This window comes from Perna viridis, chromosome 2 (genome assembly GCF_037379345.1).
Source record: "Perna viridis isolate PV_CMFRI_1.1 ecotype Kerala chromosome 2, ASM3737934v1, whole genome shotgun sequence".
In the NCBI taxonomy this organism is placed as follows: Eukaryota; Metazoa; Mollusca; class Bivalvia; order Mytilida; family Mytilidae; genus Perna; species Perna viridis.
The window spans coordinates 7,035,111-7,056,951 of record NC_142446.1 but is presented as its reverse complement, the minus strand read 5'-3'; the positions used below and the strand labels follow the sequence as shown (position 1 = coordinate 7,056,951).

Here is a 21,841-nt window from a genome sequence, read left to right as displayed (position 1 = left end):
TAAAGATTTTCATGAGGATGATTATAAAGACTTGGGGGACTTTAGTGCACGTGCAGGAATTCTAATTTTAATCAAACTAATCGATAAGCTTTTGCTTCACATATCTATAACCAGGGTACAATTTAAAAAGATTGTAACATGAATCTTCTTTTTTCCTTTGATCTTTTTATGGAATAACATAGAGACGACAAGCATGTACCAAAATGTATGCTCTAAATTGAAGCAACCAAATAATAGTGCATGAAAGGTCACATGGGCCTATATAATGCAATGAGGAAACAGCCATGAAATAACCAAAACACTAAAACCAATATTGCATGGGTAAGCTCCGCCTCTTTGGGAAAAGATTACGCCTACAAAAAAGCACACATATAAATGTCAATTTTATTAGGTTTCATATAATAAAATACAAATCTTTAAATCTCTGCAGGTTTTCTTTGCCAGACAGAGAACAAAAAATATAATGTCTACTCATTAATTTAAAGATAGAACCGAAAAAATACACATTTCTTTACTTTTGAAACATATTAGCAAAAAAAAAAAAAAAACAACCCCCAAGTTGAACATAATGTATCGAAATGAAATTTTGCTCAAATACAGAGCTAAAAGTTAGTGAAAGTTGAAGTTGCAATTTGAAAATTGAACTACCCCTTTAGTATTTGTAACGTCTTTAAGGATTTCTGGTGTGGTCCGTTGACGAGAAAGAATGCGTCTGCCATACTGCCTACTGTGCGGGTTATTAGATTTTTCCGCCAAACGTTATTTTTATCTGCACGGACTGTCATGGGCGTGTCATTCATGTTACAAATCATTTATAGCAACGCCTTCCTCGTTAGCCAAATAAACTTCTCACGCTGCGCGTTCGAAAGTTTATTTGTCTAACTCGGAATACTATGCTATAAATATAACTTAATACACACATTTGCCAAACAAAATACGTCAAGAATGGACTTGGCAAAATTTTAACAAACAATATTGTTAGGTTAATTTATTCAGAGTAAAATTGTATAAAACTGCTGGAGGCTAATCGGTTTTGACTGAAACTAGTTTTGCTCAGCTTTATACATATCTTCCAAATCCACCATACGCTTCACTCCATATAAGATAATGCAGTCTTTTTAATAAGATAGTCTGTCATCTATGGTTACATCAGCCTTTTCATTTAACTCCGCATTGTTTGGCTCTGTTTTGGTAGGATCACTGAAAGGCGATTCCTGGAATATCACATTTCAAACAAAATTATTCAATTGTTCAAAGCGCAGTTTTCCTCAACAACCGAGCCGCTTAAAACATCTTAATTTACTTTGCTATGATCTTTTGCATGTGATGTTAGTATAATTATTTTCTCCCATTCATAGGCTTCATTCACACCGCACGAGCGAGTGATTAAAAATTTGTAATTTCCCGCCATGTGCCGGGAAATTAAAATGTCGCGTGATGACTCGCACGCTTACCACGTTTACCATGTTTACAGTTGTTATTCATATTGTTGATCAATTAAATACTTATTGGTTTACGAATGTCATTCATATTTTAAAAGATTAATCGGTAGTGTATCAACTAATCTTAAATGGTAGCGATATGGATGACGCAATGACTTGATGACTGGAGGGGAGGTCCTTGATGAAGTAGTTGATGTTGGGAGAATTTAGGGTGTTGTTTAATCTATTTTTTATGGTTTAATTCATGGGAGAAACAGATCCCCCCTCGTTTCTCTCGAGGATAACGGATTTCTCCACTCTAGATAGTTAAAATCTAAAATTTAACTATCTCGAGTGGAGAAATCCAGTAATACCCTCGAGACTGAAGGAGAATATATATATAATTACCTGAACATAAGTATCGTAAAGTGGGTTATCAAAACCAGTCATGTCAAACGTTGGCTGTTCTTCACTTTCGAGAGGAGGTGGCATCATTTCCATGTTCATTTTGTCTCCCTAAAATCAAAATGAACAGTTCGTAGCTTTCCTGTGTATGAGCACATCGATGGCTACATAGTATAAGCTACGACTATGGCTATTCGGACAGTCAATAGATTCTGTTGGAAGGTTAGGCGTTAGCCGAATCTATTGGCTATCTAAATAATCATAGACGGTTACAGGAGCTTACGACATTTGTGAACATGTTTGTACGAATTGTGAGGAAACAAATAATCTTTGTATTGAACTATATTTCTTCGTTTTTTTTTAACCCTTACTATACATAGGCTTTTCATACTCCCGTATTTTGCCAAGAGCCTATATATAGGGTAGTAGAATTCAGTTAGGTCATTTCTGAATATTTGGTCTCATTTTGTTGCAATAAAGCTGTTTTGAAGCAGTCCGCACAGAAATTTCTAGTGTTTTGTCATAAAAAAGTGCATATTTTTGAAATCCTTGGTGTGTGGAGGTTCAAGTCATTTATAAGTAATTTAGTGATTATTGTTATAAAATCCAGTAGCCATGGTAACATTCTGAAAAAAAATATTACTGAGTTTTAGTACAAATCAGGGGTGCCTTTCCAAAACTAACAGCCAATTATTAAGTTTTATAAAATATCAGGCACTTAAATACTACCACAGGATGAAACCATGCATGGAGTAGTTGGAAAAAGGATAAAAATAAAAATAATAAGACCCTTTTCGATTCATTCTCTCACAATTTCAGTTCCAAAAGACAAGTTCGTGCGAAATAAGGTATTTTGAAAATCACCCATCTGATGCTGATGAGAGAACCTATTACGGCAGGGGTCTGAAACGTTCCGAATACCATTCTTCCTTTAAATTACACCTGTTTACCATTGCATATATTGCATCTGTCTATGTTTAAATGCGTAACTACATTTAAACAATATATGCACCAAATTTCAACTTTTAATTTTAAGTTTACAAAATCTGACGGGTGTAACTTGGTGTGCGAAACAATGCGCCTTAATGTAACTGTATTCCCGACTTGCGGACCAACATTTTGTTAACATTTATCTCATTTTGGAGCAGTTATCTATTCGGAACACGTAAGGTTTTCCATCCGATATCGACGATACTTTAGAAAATCTCTAAAGTCAAAAGGGAATTTCTCGTTCTACTGACCCTGCCATAAATTTTCTATACCCGGGATACAAATGAAAATCATCCTTATGTAACCTACCAAAAAATGAAACACTCTATAAATTTTAGAAACACCCTTGTGTTTGTCTGCTGGGGATTCCATTTTCTCGTTAGGTTATTTTCGACGTCATAAGCAGGACAGTTGAATTTGAATCTTCAAATTCTTCCTTGGCAAAATAAAGGAAAAGCCTTGGCACTCAAAGGGTTAAAGTCATTCGGCTGTTATTATTGAAATGTACGCAATGCGAACTATCTAACGTCAAGTTCACACATTTTTATGATTACTAAAATTAGTTTTGCTTTTGATAATGTATTGTTACTTGGGAGTTAGTTATAGTACATGTATTTCTTTTTAACATCTTTTTTACGTTTTACACCAAATACTGTGACTGCATACTAAACACAGATGACACACAAAACGGCGCCTGTATCATTTTATTAATTTCACTTATAATTCCTCACCCATCAGACATGTGAAAAAGTTTTAATTTTCATACGCCCACAAATATTTTGCAGGCGTATAATGTTACAATGTAAATGGATCTGTATGAAAATCCATGACGATGTTTTAACTCAAAGGGTTAAAGTCATTCGGCTGTTGAAATGTACCCAATGCGAACTATCTAACGTCGAGTTCACACATTTTTATGATTACTAAAATTAGTTTTGCTTTTGATAATGTATTGTTACTTGGGAGTTAGTTATAGTACATGTATTTCTTTTTAACATCTTTTTTTTACTTTTTACACCAAATACTGTGACTGCATACGAGCTTATAGATATAAGGATCTATGCATACTGCATACGACTGCATTGAGTTTTGTTACTTAGTATGTATGATTTTAGTTACTTTATGTTCTTTGTTGTGTATATCTGTTTTCCATGTCTGGTCTTTGTCCCTGGATTGCATTCTTTTGATTACCGCTATAACCTTGGTCCCCTTCATTACTCTTTAAGTTACTACAAAAGGAATGCTGGGTGCAATTTTGGGAGTTGTAATTATTTTGATTGGATTTTACTCGGTTTTCAAATTGGTTCCCATCAAAAGGGTCCTAAATTGAAATTAAATCAAATTGAACAGTTTAAGATCTTTTGTATGCCGTAGTTGATTCTGTATTTAGATTTTTAAGTGTATGTCCACTGTTTTCATATTGGTCAAAATTGGGGTTCATAATAAAACTGATTGTGTTTGACCTTATAAAAAAGAACTATTTGGTTCCTTCAATATGCTGAACTTAAGGGTGTATTTTTTTCTTTTATTTCTTAAATTGGTCCACACTGAGATACAAATCAAGGGTCTATAATTAAACTTTTTCCGATTTGAAACAAAAATGAATTTAGGGGTTTTGGCATTTTGAATCTATTTGTGAATTACTCATTTTGATTATGGACCATAATTGGTAATTTAACTTTCTTTAAATGACCAGATTCATACTTTGTCAGAAATCTATGCTGTGTCAAATATTTTATCTCGTTCAAACTCAGAGACGTATCAAACTTTGAATAGACATAGTAACCATATTTGTCGTTACTGTTCATGATTTTGCAGACGTATCAAGCTGCGCCATGTGGATAATTTATAGAGTACTATCTCCACTTTCATTTTGTGTGGAAAATGTTTTTGAACAAAACATTCAATCATTATCCAAATTTGTGAATGTGCAGCGCTGGTAAATTTATTGTTTTCTGCTATATCTCAGCATCCATAGGGTTAACTTTATTAATTAAACGGGGGGGGGGGGGCAGAAACAAAAGTAAATAAGCAACTCAGACTCCACGAAAAGCTGGGAGCATGGACCACTTACACAAGCCAAATAAGTTCTTGGAGCGGAAAGTAATCCAACATTGAAGGTTTTTCCGCACTTACAACAGGGAACATTACAGTAGTTATCATTGGAGGGATTTCACACCACTAGGGAGGGAGGGCATTCCCGTACTATTATGTAAAGTGCAGTCCCGTACTTATTACTTATAATGTTGGGGTAGCCACGTACTTACATCGTTGGGATCAATACTTATAAAGTTGGCGTAGTCCCGTAAATACATCGCTGGGGGTCATTACTATATCGTTGAGGTAGCCCCATATTTACATTGTTGGGGTAGTCCCGTACTTACACCGTTGGGGTCATTACTTACAACGTTGGGGTAGCCACGTACATCGTTGGGGTCATTACTTATAACGTTGGGATGGCCACGTACTTACATCGTTGGGATCATTACTTGTAAAGTTGGGTTAGTCCCGTAAAAGCATCGCTGGGATCATTACTATATCGTTGGGGTAGCCCCATATTTACATTGTTGGGGTCATTACTTACATCGTTGGGGTCATTGCTTGTAACGGCGTGGCAGTACCGTACTTACATCGTTGGAGGTATTCCTAAACACAGGGTTTTCAAAGCCTTGGTGTGCAGGTCCCATATTTTCCGGCTCAGACCTTGTTCCAAAACCGAAAATTGGGGGCACCTCCAGCCGAGGTTTCCGTATTTTCCGTCGGAATGATATTCTGTCGAACATTTTAAATTTGAAGGCATCGTCATTCCTAAAATGAAATGAAAAATTGAGATGATTTATTAACCTTATGCAGCGAGATGAACTTAATTGTATAATATATAAATATGCGTTGAACAAAAAAAATCCTTTTTCCACGATACAACACAATTTGTATGGAAAAATATAATAAATGATTTGTAGGAAGCTAAATTGATTTTCCTCCTTGTACCTATGTAGAAACCAGGCAGATCTTATATATGATATGGATGCCAAAGAAACTCGGCAGATCCTATGATATTGGTGGCGCAGTAAATTTATTCTACAATTTTGTTTTTGCCAATGTAACATTAAACTCCTTATGATGTCAAAAAGCACAGGATTTTTAAAAACATATCAAAAGTGGGTGATTCAAAACATATTTCCAAAAGTTCTCCACCAAATCTATTAATTTATGAACAGATCATAGAGCTATTTCCCTCTATTTTAAAGTCGTTTTAGTGCTTTCTTTGTAATTTATTTCATTCTAACATTAGTTTGTGATCCTAACGGCTGAATATACAAATGTATATAGAAACTGACAAAAACTGACAAAATTTGACATGTGACATCCACTACCTGGCTTTTCTAACCTTAATATGTTCTTTTTTTTTCTGAAGTCATTTTAACAAAAAATATTAAATAGAATCCTTCCTTCCCATTTTTTAAATATTCTATGGAAGAAAAAAACTCACTAAATAGTCCTCTTAATAAATAACGCAAAGCACCTTGAAGAATACCTTTTTTTCTTGTAAATAAAGAAGAGACCTCCTCCAACACAACCAATTATAATCAAAATTAAAATCACTATACCCGCTGTCTTTCCTCCGTTGTCGCTTCCGCCTGTCAAAGAAAAACTCAAGCTGGAACGGATACATAGATTATGTTCCTTCCCAAGCCTTTGTGAGTGTTTTTTTTTTTTTAATTGTTATATTTTAAAGACCGATGGTACAATTCTACGCTACAGTTGTGATACAGGGATAGGGAACAATAATAAGAATTATCTAAAATCAAAATTGTTGGATTACAATTAAGACATAGTTTGCAATCACAATTATTACAGTTATATCATATAGATATTTAAAAAGGGAAATAAAAAATATATATTATTTCAGAGCTCACGATTATTTCTATGTTCTAATAATTTTTCATTGACTAACCTGTACTAGCCCCGGCTGTTGGTTTGTGTATTGGTGGACCTGATTTTTCTATTGCTATTTTACGCAAACTGTATTTGAATCCTCCGGATTTAATATCTGAAAGATTATTTTTAACAACGGGTTTGGTTTAGAACTTTGTGACATAACATACGCTTCTTTGCAAAGCGACGGGTAACTACTGGTTGGTTGGAGTTATACCACATGCTTATTCCATCTGGTCGGATATTGCGCTGGCAATCGGTTAAGTATTTCAAGCTAATAAACGTTTCAGTGTAGACTACATTTGCATATTTTATATATCGGTCTGAGATATGTGAAATATAATTCTAATTCAAAGTCAAATTTTTATTATTCCAATTATGGTTCCTAAGGGGGCATTTACATTCAACAATAATATCCATCAGATGACATTGTAGGACATTACAAAATAGTACAATATATAAAATTTGACAGTTCTAAAACAATCAATTTACAAAACGAACCTTTATCTATGTCAGCCTTCATCAATGTAGCCACATTGTTGCTGTTTACTCCACCATTCTTGTCGGTTAGTACAATCTGAATTTTATCATTGAAAGTTCTGGATACCACAAACTGAACATCTTCTAGTTCACTCCGTTTATCTAAGTACATCCTCTGTAGACCATTTTTCAAAGTGTCAAACCTGAATCCTGTACCATATTCACCCGTCATTTTAGCACCTGTAAAGGATATTTAGTTCAAGCTGTAAAGCAAAAATAGATGTCTTAAAAACTCAAGCAAACCTGACAGCGCTCGATCGAGAGTGACTGACACGCTTTTGTCTGATTTAATTCCATCTTTGAGGGACAAAATTCCATCGTCTTTTAAAAATAGAAAAAAAATATTTGAATGGCGTAGATTTTTTAGTCATGAAAATTAATCACTAAGGCTTGTGTTTTTGCGCATGACATTTAACAAGAAAAAAAACCCAATATTTATTTAAGGTAGAATGAAGAAAATAGTCGCAAGAGGCTTATGAACTTGGTAGAAAATGCGGGTTTCTGCCGAAAAATGGGCTGGTATATATGTGATTATAATTTATTATTTTTTATTTTAGTACCATCTATGTAAGGATCAGGCAATGAGTTGCACATCATTTTTTTTCGATTTAGCTTTTTTTACCTTACATAATAATCTAGAAAACAAATATAAATCAATTTAAATTTATCATGAAGCATCTGAGAAATTGGTATTTTTTTACTGCTTATATAGAAAAAAAAGTGTGGGAAAATATTCCCGCCATTTTTTCAAAGTGTATTTCGACTAAATTGACTTATTAATATCTTAAAAAGGCAAACTTAACAAACACTTTGATTGATAATTCTGGAGGTTATGAGGTATAAATACTTTGATATTGCAAAAAAAAATCTCTGCATCTTTTTCTTCAAAAACATTTTGCCTGATTCTTAGAGAAATACCTTAAAAATCTATAGACTGTTTTTGTCGAAGACCATAAAGGTATACGCATATAGTCCAAACCATACACGTACTGTCAAAACACCTGTATGGTCTAGAGCGTAGACACTTTTTTCTTTTTGTTTTTGTTTTTGTTTTTTTTTTAATTTACAAGTGTGGCATTGCCCGAGGGGCAAGTATGGACGCAGACTGGTATTGCCCGAAGAGGAAATTTGAATATACATACGATTTGTCTTGAACGTGTTTGCATTGTCTAGAAAACGTCTCCATTTATTGATATCAATAATTGAATTATGCACATGTTAATAAATATCCATTAAGATGTGTTCCTAAACATCTAAATAGGGAACACTATAGACTTCCATAAGACAAGTCATATACGTATTACAATGCTTCTTCCTTGAAGGTGTACTTGCATGGGTGTGTTGAACTTGCTATGTCATGTTAAGGATTGGTCATATCACTTTATACAAGTTAGCTTGATAAAATTCTGGACTTTTTTTTTAGATTAACTGAAACCTACAGTGCGGTATCTGTCAGTTACATGGATGGCCTTCATTTTAAAATGGAAGGGGCAATAAACTTAAAATAAAATAAGAGCATTTCTTTAGTAGTTAGTAAAAATCATGTCAAAATTTCATATCAACCATAACTATAAAATCATCGCACGAAACCAAGTGAATATGGATGACGCCGCTGTCAGCACCATACCGCTGTCAGCACCATACCAATATACAATGTTTTTCGGTGACACTATTAAATTATATATATATATGGGGTTTGGGAATGCTCCGTTTTCAATTCCCTAAAAAAAGCCTGTCAATTACTCTTCCTTAGGACCAACTTGGTAGTGTGTGATTCGCTAAGAATTTCCGTCTATAAGGTATTTGTTTTCACATTATGCCTAGTTTAACAGTTCTCTAGCAAAAGAGAATAAAACTGCATAATGGAAAAAAATTCCCACTTACAGACAGATAACAGATAACATTCGAAATTCTTATGAAACAAATTACAATACCGGTATATGAAGGACTTAAAGACTAAATCCATCGATACTGGCTCACAGTTATAAAATCAATATTCCAACTAAATCTTGTATCAAACAATTTTAATCAACTTCTAAATAGTTATATACATTTGTAGCCTGAAAAATGTTTCCCTGGACAAAAAACTATATACTATAGTACTTGTTTTGCAGCTGTATAATATATATCAAGAGGCAGGCAGTGCCAGTATCGTTTGGTTTCAGAACCAATGTAACATGTATGTACATTCAGCATTTCAAAACAAGTCGATAACTATGTAACACTTCGCCATACTTTACAATTTTTATTAAAAGCGTCTCTAGTAACATCCTTTTCAGTTTTAGCTGGTCAGATCAATTTGTACAGATACCGGAAATATTACAGTTCTCCACGAATGGTGGGAATATTTCACACATATCATGTGACGTAAACAAAATTCAGACGCAACTGACAGCTGCAAACAAGAAAATGATTGCCTTTCCTATCTTAGAAAAGCTGTGCTTCGATTTGAATAATACAATCGGAGTTATATTTTTTCCAAGGCGGGTTAGGTTCTTGACAACAGCAACAGTGGAACTGCGGAGATACACTTACGAATATCCACGTGTTTCCCGAAGTTTTTTTAACATCACATTTACTTCTTCAAATAGGTAAAAAAAAAGTAAAAGACCTGAAAACTATCACAAATTATTACTTTATTTTTACTAAAACGTAATCGTAACCTATATTTTTTTTATTTATTTGATTGAAGGAAATGATTAATTCTCTCCATAAGGACAGTCACTTTTTATTACTTCCGGGACATGGCTTTTTTTTCGTTAATATATTGGGGAACCTTAAGGGGAATTTAGAAAGTACACGTAATAACCGTAGAGCTCATCCCGCTTCGCGGTGCTCGCTATAATTTCCCCGAATACACCATGACCCACATTCACGGGTGTGACTGATCGCTTCGATGCTGTACACCGTCCGTAAGAGACTACAAATGATAGCCAAGGGCGTTAAAAACCCCTCAGTTCGGCATGAATTACAAAGAGTGCAAACCGGGTCTAAAAGTATTGAGTATTCAGCACGAAAACAAAAATTAAACCAAGTATAGGAATAGTCAGCTGATTGTCAGCGTCTCTCACATCGTGAAAATGATTGGCTTTTTAAAACTGTGTTAAGAAAGATTTTTGGGGATTTTAGTGGTTTATATCCACAGACAGTCGAATTATCAACTCAATTATCTGCTAGAAGCAACGATGTCCTAGCTTTATAATGCACGAAATGAAGGGTGTAACGGATATACGGAAAGTGCTACCATTTTCAACTTTATTGTTCTAGTATTATTTAATTAGACCATATTTAAGGAAAAGAGAAAAACAGCTACATACATCAAAACAAATCAAAGAGCACAAATCCATCTTAATATCGGAGATGAATTCTCGACTCCTGTCCCGAAATGGTCCCCTTCAATTCAAATTAATGCATACTAAAATTTTAAGAATATCCCTTTATTTGGGTATTAGCAAAACAAAATTAGTTCTAAAAAAATCATCTGTTGGTCAACTTACCTTTAGTAGTTTTAAATTTACCCACCCCTAAAAAAATTAAATTAAAAAGTCTTACCACAAATATCACAGCATCCACCGGAGGTTTGTATAGGATTCTTACAAGGTACTTTCTGGCAGTATGGCTTCTGCAGGCTACATATTTTGTCAAGAATCTGTAAGTATTTAGTAGATAATACTTGTGTTAACATGTCGTCCCATCATGCAAAAGAATAATTATTTCCTAAGATATGCACAATTCGTTAAGACTGATACAATGGAAATTGTTTCTTTTTAGCTTTGTCATAAATTGCCAGGACAACGACCCAAAATAAATTTGACTGTACAAGTTATTACTCAACCAAAACGTCTCAAATTTGGTATCGTTCGATAGGTAATGACATTTCTACATAATAAAACTAATTAATTCTCATGAAAAAGTAATCAAGGGAACCAAGGTTATAGCGGTAATCAAAAGAATGTAATCCAGGGACAAAGACCAGACATGGACATACACAACAAAGAACATAAAGTAACTAAAATCATACATACAAAGTAACAAAAGTAAATGAGCAACTCGGACTCCACTAAAAACTGGGAGATTTTTCCAAAAAAAGTTAAAAATATTACCCCTACCCCTAGAAAACTGGTCTCAGTATCGACCAAAATTCTCATTCACAGCATACCGATACTGTAAAACTCATATTTAAAGTATTCATAAATGTATCCTACATATCTGCTCAATTAAGGCGCTTAAATTTTCCTTTTAGGGGAACAATTATTAAAAAATTGTAACTAGATACTCCAAAGAGCCTAAGTCGCTCACCTGGAGAACTTGAAATCATGGTCATATATAGTTTAAATGTCTACTGGCGGCAATCTTGTTTAATCAAGCGGAACCAAAATTTTACCAGATGTTAAAGTTGCCCAGTTTATTATTTCTGTCAAGTTTGGTCGTTATTAACTTAGTAAAAGCAAAAATATATTCTCGGCCAAAATGTGTTTCCCCATAGGTTTTCAATGGCAACTTTGAGTGGCTGCAACAACCTGCTTATAGCCACCTGAGCCATACAAGAAGTAAATCGACTCATCGTTCGTAGAAGACATTGAGGTCATTAACCGTATTAAGTTTAAAGACATTGGCGCCTGTGGTTTCAGTGAAGTTGATCTTTGAAAATTGGCCAATCAGAAGCTTAAATGGCCTCTGGGGGCCATCTTGTTTAATCAAGTGTAACCAAAATTCTAGCAGACTGAGCCAGCTGAACAAAAAAACAGCTAAAAAAATCCACGAACAAGTTGTTAAATTTGTTCTGAGAAACATTCGTGCTAAGTTTTGTTTCAATCAATCCATTAGTTTTTAAGATGTTTAAAGTCTGAAATGTAAACTTTGGGGAAAATTCATTCAGGACTTATAACTCATTCATCCGTCAACAGATCTGTCTGAAAATTTACACATAGGTATATCCCATTATGCTGAAGAAAAATCCTCGCACGATTTTAGCTAAACAACTGTTCAACAACTAATTGGTCTGGTAGTGTCAGTGGAGATATTAGAAAGTAATAACATGAAAAATAGCGAAAAAAACGTCGAAAAGGGGCAATAACTCCAACATGGCTTCACAGGTTATTACGAAAATTTGACCACAGATAAATCTCATTACGCTGAACATTTTTATCCTATGTCAAAATTTGACTAAACCTATAACGGTTTTAGAGATATATGCAAAAAATACTTCAGTCTGATCCGTATGGTCTATTTTCAGTAACGACGGCGTTCTTTTTTCACGAATCAAAAGTCCCCAGTTCAGTTCTATTGAGGATACCCTATGGAACATTTATGCCATGTTTGATTGCAATTGCCACAGTAATTTCACAGGAAAAGACGTTTTAAAAAGTTAACGCCGACGACGACGCCGAAGACGGACAACGGACGCAAAGTGATAGCAATATTCAGCAAGGTGAGCTAAAAAGGAGAATTTTCAAAATTTTAGATCTTCAGCTATATCGTAGTTCAAGCGAGTTTATGTATGATACAGTACATTTACATAGTATCTTAGCTTTCAAATGAGCCCAAGTAATAAATATTTGAGCTCTTCATGTCCAGTTTTGTGAAAGATTGCCACCCCTACCCGGAAAGAATACCTCAACATGAACCAAAATGTTAATTTTTAGCATAAAAACGAAATTTAAAAAACATGTTGGGATATAGTTTTAAATATCGATGTATTCAATATATCTGCTCATTTCAGGCGCTTATTTCTCACTTTCAATGTGACAATGATAATTTCATAAAAGGAGAATTTTCAGAATTTCATATTTTCTTCCATTTCACATGTAATTGTTTATTTTTTTTTAAATACTGTACCTCAAACAATTCAAATGTACCCATTGTGCAGTTAAGATGAAGAAATATATAACGTTTCCTCCAAGACAGGCGCTTTCTGGTCACATTGAAGACAAAAAAGGAATTTTCAGGATTTCAATATTTTCGCCATTTTGTCAGAAAATCAAAATTACATTTTTGTGCAATTTTTGATAATTTCTAACTATGAAAATCGCTACAAGTCACCAAAAGTTTTAATTGTGACAGTACTAATAAAAAATACCAAATAAGCATTTTTTCTCGCTGATTTAAATACTCTAGGGGTTAGTATGTCAATTTAAAAGATTTTTTCGTTGGGGTGGGGATATATTTTTCATTTTACTCCATAACCCTAAGTGTTACTACAATTTTTACGGTGCTATTGGACACCTGAGACATTATGCTACATCATGATACCGATATACATATTTAGTTTCTTTATAAGTGATGTTCAAGAAAGACAAAGACGCTATTGCGTTACAAAAATATTGGCTTTTCATGTCAGTTGGGTACAAATATAGGCTTATAGTGAAAAAGAATCCGAGAATATTCTTTCGCGATAAAATGATTCGGTAATGGGAGGTATAAATGTACCTGAAAATGGTCATGAAAATGATGAGTGGGTGGTGCAAGGTGAACTCTCCCAGCCCATGGACTGCAGTTCCATTCTGGTCGTTGACAAAACACTAGAAAGGTAAGAACTGAACCCAAATGTAGATTATTTGTCAGCGACAATAATGTTGTAATCTTACCTTAGGATTATCATTCCCACAAAAGCATCCAATAGGATCTGTACACGGTCGTCGTGATATTCTAATTTTTGACCGTTCTCCAGTGTGTGGCTTCGGAAACATGCTTAGGCCTAGTTCAGAATTCATAAAAGCTGACAACGTGTTGGTACTGTATGTCTGTCGGAAATATAAATTAAAATGTTTTGGAAGTTCCAATCTGTACTTTTTGTATACCACGTACTAACCAAAACGCTTCGTTTCATTTTGAACAAATCACCCTTTTCGAAAAAATGAGAACTAACTACATCGGTTGTATCAATTAATTTTTATGAATGTTACGAAGAAATTAATTAAAGTTTTGATAATTTGTCCTTTGGAAATGCCGTTTTATTCACAATGCAGCCTGTTTCCTATTAATTTGATAATATTCATTCAAGTAAAAAAAATTACGTTGTCTAACCTTTCCCGTAATTTTAAGAGTTTTTACATTTATCTCCGTGTCTCTTTCGACATTAACGTAGAATAAGTTGTCTTTAGGAAAGATAACGTCATCATATGAACATGGAATCATCTCTGACTCTATCATGACATCAGTACAGTTCCCATCTTCTGCTTCTGATGTACACCAGTTTTTAGGATCAAACCAGTCTGATGGGTAGGTCTTGTTAAATTTAACCTCTACATTTAATTAGAAAAAAACAGGAACGTGAACAGATTATCACATCTTGCTTGACAATATCCATATTCGTATTTAAGTTGATTACAAAGGATGTAGGTATAAATCCTTGTAATGCGTGGAAACACTTATTCCTGATGAAGGGAAATAACAATATTACCGAACACTAATCCGATCCACAATCAAGTCGTTCAAAACAAATCTGGCAATGATGAGAGACAACCATTAGATTCTTGGTGGTGGGGCTGTCTAATTTTGAAAATAAATAATCTGTCTCTGATTATGTAGGAAATAAATAATCTGGGGCCTCATCATCCCAGAAAATAAATAGCCTGATTTCGCAAATTGCTAGAAAATAGATATTATGACCTTGGCTATTGAATTTAAAATAAATATTCTGATTTTGGCTAGTAAACTGAAAAAAGAAATTCTTACCTGTGCAAAACCTTTAAAAAATTTTGGCTCGCTACACTCTCCATAGTTTCATAAATTAGAAAAATATACATGCTTAAATACTCCACAAGTTTTATACCCTAATAGTCTCCAGTGGCAATATTAAATACATGTACATAATTGACTTTATTGGGGTAATGTATAGATGAATATTGCAATTGTAGATTTCATTCATATAAATAAATATGCGAATCTGTCCCCTAAAAAGTCGCAACATTTCCCGCTAAATTTGGGACATATTTCAGGTCCGGGAATGCCACCTGTCGGATATAGTAGAGACTATGCCTTGTATTATAGAGAATTAACTTCATTTAATAATGTCTTTAATAATAAACATAGAAAGTAACACATTCTTTGATATAGAACCCAAATCATATATTTTGGTAACCCGGATATATGCACATTTAAAATTTCATAGAAAAAAAATTTATGAGTATGGAAAGTAAATAGTCGAGCCAAGGTTATGGTGAGAATAAATAATCTGACTTGCACCAGGCTGGAATAAAGTTTCTTACCTAAAAAAAATGCCAGCCTCCCTAAGAATCTAATGGTCGTCCCCTTATAATTGACCCGTCATTTCCCTTTATCATCTAACTCCAGCTTACAACATTGTTTGACCATGTTGACTGCTCCTGCTTCACACCTCGGAAATTTGGTAAACCCGCGACCTGCAGTAGGGCATGGAGGTCGAGTATTTGTTCCCAATGTAGAGAAATGCATTTACTTGAAAAGTTTGAAGTTCTAGAGAGCATGCCCATAAAACGTAGAATGATTTGTGAACTACGATATCACAATACCAGGACAAAAGAAATTGTATATTCGTCCAAATAACGGAAGCGGAAAAATGCAAATGAAGATGACGGGATAGAAAATCCATCCGCCTTTGGTGAAGATATTTGAATGCTCAATATGCAAATAACCATAAAGAGAAAAGTAGAATCAGTCAATTATTCAATATTTGACATTGACGATGAGACTTATTCCGACGCAGTCGGTATAGTTTTGCTTTTTACCCTTTGACCTTAAGGACGTTCTTCTATGGAAACGCAAGTCACCTGATCGCAATTCTGTTTCCCGATTGGCTAAATACTGATAACTTAGTGGCGTTCGAAAAAAAGCTGTATCGAAAATTGTAATTGCGTGCCATGTGTTATTTTTTTTTAATGAAATGTAGAAACTTATAAGTAAAAAGAACAAAATTTTATTGCGTCGGTATCTTTTTTAAAGATAGTACTTGTAACTTATATAGCTCAATAATGACAACGTACGCTATGTGTACACTTTCTAACTACTTGAATGCCTAGACAAAGATAGGTCAATCATTGCGTAAATTTCAATAATTTGACCTAGACATCATTTACGTAGTAATTCAGCCGAATGACTTCCAAAAAACTCCGAAGTTCTATAAAAAAAAATTTTACTGACTGTCTAAATAATCCTCATCCTCCAACAGAATCTACCGGCTATCTTCATAACCGGAAGCTTATAACTTATTGCTCACCGATCAAGATCGGTGTGCATTATTAGTTTCACTACAAAAACCCATGCACTGGTTCCCTTTCCGATATCTAAATTTGTTTATTGTGCATTTAGCTATGCCAGAACAAGTTTGTATAATGTGTCTTGGTACTATAAATTAAAGTGCTATCTAGAAAATTTTAATGTTTAATGTGATAAATTTAAACAAATTTGGATTACAACTGCTTATGATTCTCCCAAGTGTATTAATTATAGAATTTTTAAAACTAGTCATACCATATGATTTAAGAAATGCATTTTGTAATTTTCGATGTTTAAATCATTATCTACAGAGCAGGATCGTTTTTGGGGTGTTGATCGTGATGATCGTATCTATGATTTATGCAATTAATGTGAAATTGGTGATAAGTTTTATTATCTTCTTCAATTATAAATTCTTTTGTGAAGAAAAAAAATCTGCCTGTTAAGGTTAATATTAATCCAAAAACTGAAGTTTTGGAATCGTTTTTGTTCAGATGATCATAACACATTAGTCAAACTGTGTAGTCAAATTATGTAAGATTATATTGTCAGTTAGAAATTAGATTTGCTTTTCTCTGTATTATTGAACAGTAACTTTACATTTCATTGTAATTATAATCATACCATTCATCCGTATGTTGTTTCATTGTTAATGTTCACATAATAAAAGTTTTTTGAAAATAAAAGTTTCCAGTATCAAGTGTCATGTTAAATTCCGCCGATCATAAATGAGGTTACTTGGCCATCAACTAGTTGCTGACCTTCGACTTCCAAACAGTCATATTGGCATGTGATAACCTGGTGACGCTGATCCTACACTGGCCTGACAACGAATTTAAAGTGAATTTGATTGACATATTTTCACAACGACTTATAATTTTTTTATGGCGAAGTGGTGACACATGGTCTCAGGGTAGCGTGCTCACTTTGAGTCAGTCGTCCTGAACTGCATGAAATATTTGCTGTCATACAAATGTACAAAATGTAAATCAATAAATCTATCAATAGAAACCATGTCTTCGTTGGGTAGTCTTACACCTAATAAAAATCTAACTGTAAGCAAATTATGCTTTCTTGTGATACCTCTCCACTTCCAAGTAACCAAGTAAGAGAGAGTAATCAAGGGAACCAAGGTTATAGCGGTAATCAAAAGAATATAATCCAGGGACAAAGACCAGACATGGAAAACAGACACTCACAACAAAGAACATAAAGTAACTAAAATCATACATACAAAGTAACTAAAGTAAATGAGCATCTCGGACTCCACTAAAAACTGGGAGCATGGACCAGGTGCACCGGTAGGGTAAGCGTCCTCTGCTTTTCTAGAAACACCCGCCGAGTTGCTCATAAAAAGTCAAGTCCGGGGTAGACAAACGAGGAAAGGCAAACTATAACAGGTTGAATAAATTAGTTTTCATGATGCTGATGGATACAGCATTAAGAGGTGCATAATGGCATTAGGTGCTAAAAATTGTGAAAGTTTCATTAAATTCTATTCAGCGGTTACATAGGAGGTGGAGACAGAAGATAGATGGACCCATCCTTATCGACCGATAACATGAATTGCATCAAGGAACCCCACAAAAGTCATCCAGATGGAAATACGAAATAAGCGGTGCAAATACCTGAACTCCTCAAATATCGTTATGTATTAGGTAGTACAATACAGTTAGGTCAATTCTGAAAATTGGGTCTCATTTTGTTGCAATAAAGCTGTTTGGAGGCAGTCCACACAGAAATTTCTAGTGTTTTGTCATAAAAAAAGTTTTAAATCCTTGGTGTGTGGAGGTTCAAGTCATTTATAAGTAATTTGGTGTTTATTCTTATAAAATCCAGTAGCCATGGTAACATACTGAAAAAAATATTACTGAGTTTTAGTACAAATCAGGGGTGCCTTTCCAAAACTAACAGCTAAATACTATGTTTTATAAAATATCAAGCACTTAGACACTACCACAGGATGAAAGCATGCATGAAGTAGGTGGAGTCATTCTCTCACAATTTTAGTCCCAAAAGTTCGTGCGAAATAATGTATTTTGAAAATCAGCCATCTGATGCTAATACGGCAGGGGACTGAAACGTTCCGGATACCATTTTTCATTTAAATTACACCTGTTTATCATAACATATATTACATCAGTCTATGTATAAATGCTTATCTACATCTAAACAATACATCCACCAAATTTCAACTTTTAATTTTAAGTTTTACCAAATTTGACGGGGGTAACTTGGTGTGCGAAACAGTGCGCCTTAATATAACTGTATAGTGCACCCTTATTTTGTAAATCTCGAAGGACCAACAACACAAAACTTCCAGCAGTTTGGAAACAAATCATGATCTTCGAAATATAGAAATGATATCGGTGAGCAAGCTTTTTTTTTTAAGCTTATACTTTTAGAACACGAGGTTCAAAAGAACTTGCCTTCTCCGTTACTAAAACATTCAGTGCCATCATCAGGGGTATCCATGAAACCAAGAATGGTGTCAGAGTCCAGTATGAGTACCATATCCGTTGATGGAAATCTCTTTAAAATAAGGAATTTCATGATGTTTTATTTTTATTGTGCAGCCATACTGATAAAATATATACATATATACATTGATACAATTTGTTTGGAAAATTTCAATAGATATATCACGTTCGTGTAAAGCATGCATGATCACTACCGGTCCGTACTTGTCGTAGATGCAAATTTGCTGGAATTTTCATATGATCTAGAGAAAAGAAACATTTTTTTCTCAAATAAACTAGGTAGTATACGATTAAGTTATAACACGATGGATTATTATACATTCCTTGACATTATCATCTTGCATTAAACCTAGATTCAAATTCCTTGTCCTGGGCAAACGGGTAAAAGTATCATAGCCGACCAATACGAACATCGTTCTGATACTTATGTTGTCTCTGAAAAAGTAATTTTATGTTGGTGGTCCTGCAACAAGTTTGACGTTGGTCTTATTTGTCGAGGTTACGGCTGTGTTAGACCCAAGACATCAGCATTTTCCACGTACTGAGTAAAAGACCATCATATTAGCCGTATATAAGAAACGATTAAAGAACAATGAATATGGAATGAGTACGAGAGGATCGGGTGTTCTGATGGTAATGAATTGCATAAGCCCGTCTGATGTTACGTGTTGAGAATGAGCCTATAAGTAACTAACTACAATGAAAATGTTTAATCATGTGTGTTTTCAATAATAAATAGATATGACTAGTACAAAATTAATAAAGATATTTACCACTTCTTTTACTGTATTGTTTAATTGAATATATACAGCAGGACTGTCATCGCCAAAGACGGCTATGTTGTTACCACACGGGACCATCCCTGAGTCCCAGTTGTAACGATTTCCGAAATTAGCATTAGGGGTCCATCTTTTGTAGTTACAATATCTGCCGCCTTTGAAATAATGCTATAATTTTAGTACATGTAAAAGATTAATTTCTATTGCTTACTAACCGAAGAAATTGATGTCCGGGGTTTAAGCTTTGTGGGTCATACATGTAAGACATAGCGAAGTGAGTATAAAGGTTCATTTAAGTTTTTTTTAAGAACGTTGACTTGTAATTAGTTAAGTCCTTCAGTAATTAGGAGGAAACAACTTACCAAAAAGAACAAATAAAATCCCCAAACTGTAGAATAGGTTCATAATTAGGGGCGTTTTTGTTATAATGAGCTGCTTATTATGATGCATCATGAATACTTTAAGATAGTGAGAATAAATTTAGCATCATTAGCTGTTGAACATAATATGATAATGGCTTAAAGGAAAGGAAAGTGATTATCGTTGATGTATCAAGTTAGTTTTATTATATGCTATTTGTCGGTGCTTTTATTAACTTGTGCGACTGTAGAAGGGACGACCTTGTGTGCTTAAACAATCTCCGTTTCTCAAAACTACGATGTGGAATGATTAGTAAATATATATCTATCAATTATTCAATAAATGGAGACTTCGGAGACTTGTAAATATCCTTTTTGCCCTTTTTTAAGCGAAGTATTTTTCAAAAAGCGAGCGGTTATTTTTTTCTTCAAAAAAGATTTTTCCTATATGTTCCAATAAAAAAATGAAGGGCGCAGAAATGATTTTCTGCCGAAATTTCTTTTTAAAGACGATCGAGTGTTTTGTTTAAAAATACATGTATGTCAAAAGATAAAAAATGGAACTAGCGATTGATAATTTTTTTTTTGTTTCTACGTCTTACTGTTTAGAAGTTTTTGTGACCACTACGTCGCTTCATTTCACCGCAAAATCGCATAAGGCACCGACTATTTTATTAACGAAAGGAGGGGGCTAGAATCTTTTTGAAAACAAAATTTCCAAAGTTTTGAGAATTTTTTTTTACTAATCCATTGAAAAAATATAAATAATGATTCTATATTTTTCCCTTACTTTCAAATAAAAATGTTGATTTTTGTTCCTGATGAAATATAAATTAAAAAATGCGCTTCTCCGACATCAAATCTCAGGCCCCCATAGAAGAAAAAAGAATCTCCATGTTTTTTTCTCGAAACAATGTTAAATATGACTGAAGTCACTTTCTGAATAATATGCAGCTTTCGGTTTTTTGTACACTTGTAATGGTTTGCGAGATTTTTACGAAATAAGATTTTCAAGGAACAGTGCTTTCATTTTATTGGTCTTCTTGAAAGTTGATGTATGGTTTTCAAGACTACAATATTAAGATGGCCCCTAGCATCTATATGCTTGTATTTTCTACTTTGATGAAAATTGAACATATTCATGGGAAAAAATGCTAATTACTACTCACTATTTGAATAGACAATATAAATATTTTGTGTAAAATATTGGAAATGATTTTGTTACAATTTAGGCTCTAATTTACTATGAAATAAAAGAAGATAAAAGATGGATCAATTGACAAATGGATTGCACAACAATACTGAGACACAATATGATATTGATATCTCCTTTGAATGGGACATTCATGTACCCTTTTAAATACTTGGAACAGATTTGTTTAAACTATGGTCATATGACATGTATTCTTTAACATTGGTAAATTATTGTGTACCCGGCGGTTCCTCCTCGATGATAAATATTGTCTGGTCCCTAAAGTAATAGAAATAAACCAGGGGCGGATTCAGGCGGGGGCGTGGCGGGCGTGCGCCCCCCCCCCTAAATTTGGAAAGCATGGATTTTCAGGGGTAGATTTAGGCGGTTTTAGGTTGAAACTAATATTTATATACATTGCACCCACTCTAGAAGAATATTTCCTCGCTCCGCTCGGAGAAATTTTAACTGTGCCCAAACCTAAATCCTGGACCCGCCCCTGCAAACATACACACTAACCTTCTCAGCGTCACACCCGTTGACA

The 21,841-nt window shown here is 34.1% G+C and overlaps 1 protein-coding gene across 2 annotated transcripts; it reads right to left on the bottom strand.

Annotated features, from left to right (window-relative positions):
• Positions 1–973: 973 nt before the first annotated feature.
• On the bottom strand, positions 974–21,840 carry LOC148623483 (protein amnionless-like). Of its 2 annotated transcripts, none has more exons than XM_088565316.1 (12): positions 21,817–21,840; positions 19,741–19,901; positions 18,917–19,019; positions 14,319–14,536; positions 13,880–14,035; positions 10,845–10,941; positions 7,254–7,472; positions 6,772–6,867; positions 6,352–6,454; positions 5,447–5,624; positions 1,830–1,937; positions 974–1,214 (listed from the first exon to the last, which is right to left on the bottom strand). In XM_088565316.1, exons 2-12 carry the CDS (start codon positions 19,825–19,827, stop codon positions 1,119–1,121), a joined length of 1,461 nt encoding a protein of 486 aa, XP_088421442.1. In that variant the 5' UTR covers positions 19,828–19,901; positions 21,817–21,840; the 3' UTR covers positions 974–1,118. The 2 variants fall into 2 exon arrangements, with proteins under 2 accessions (XP_088421442.1, XP_088421440.1); XM_088565314.1 differs by lacking the exon at positions 21,817–21,840 and adding an exon at positions 20,109–20,151.
• Position 21,841: the final 1 nt, after the last annotated feature.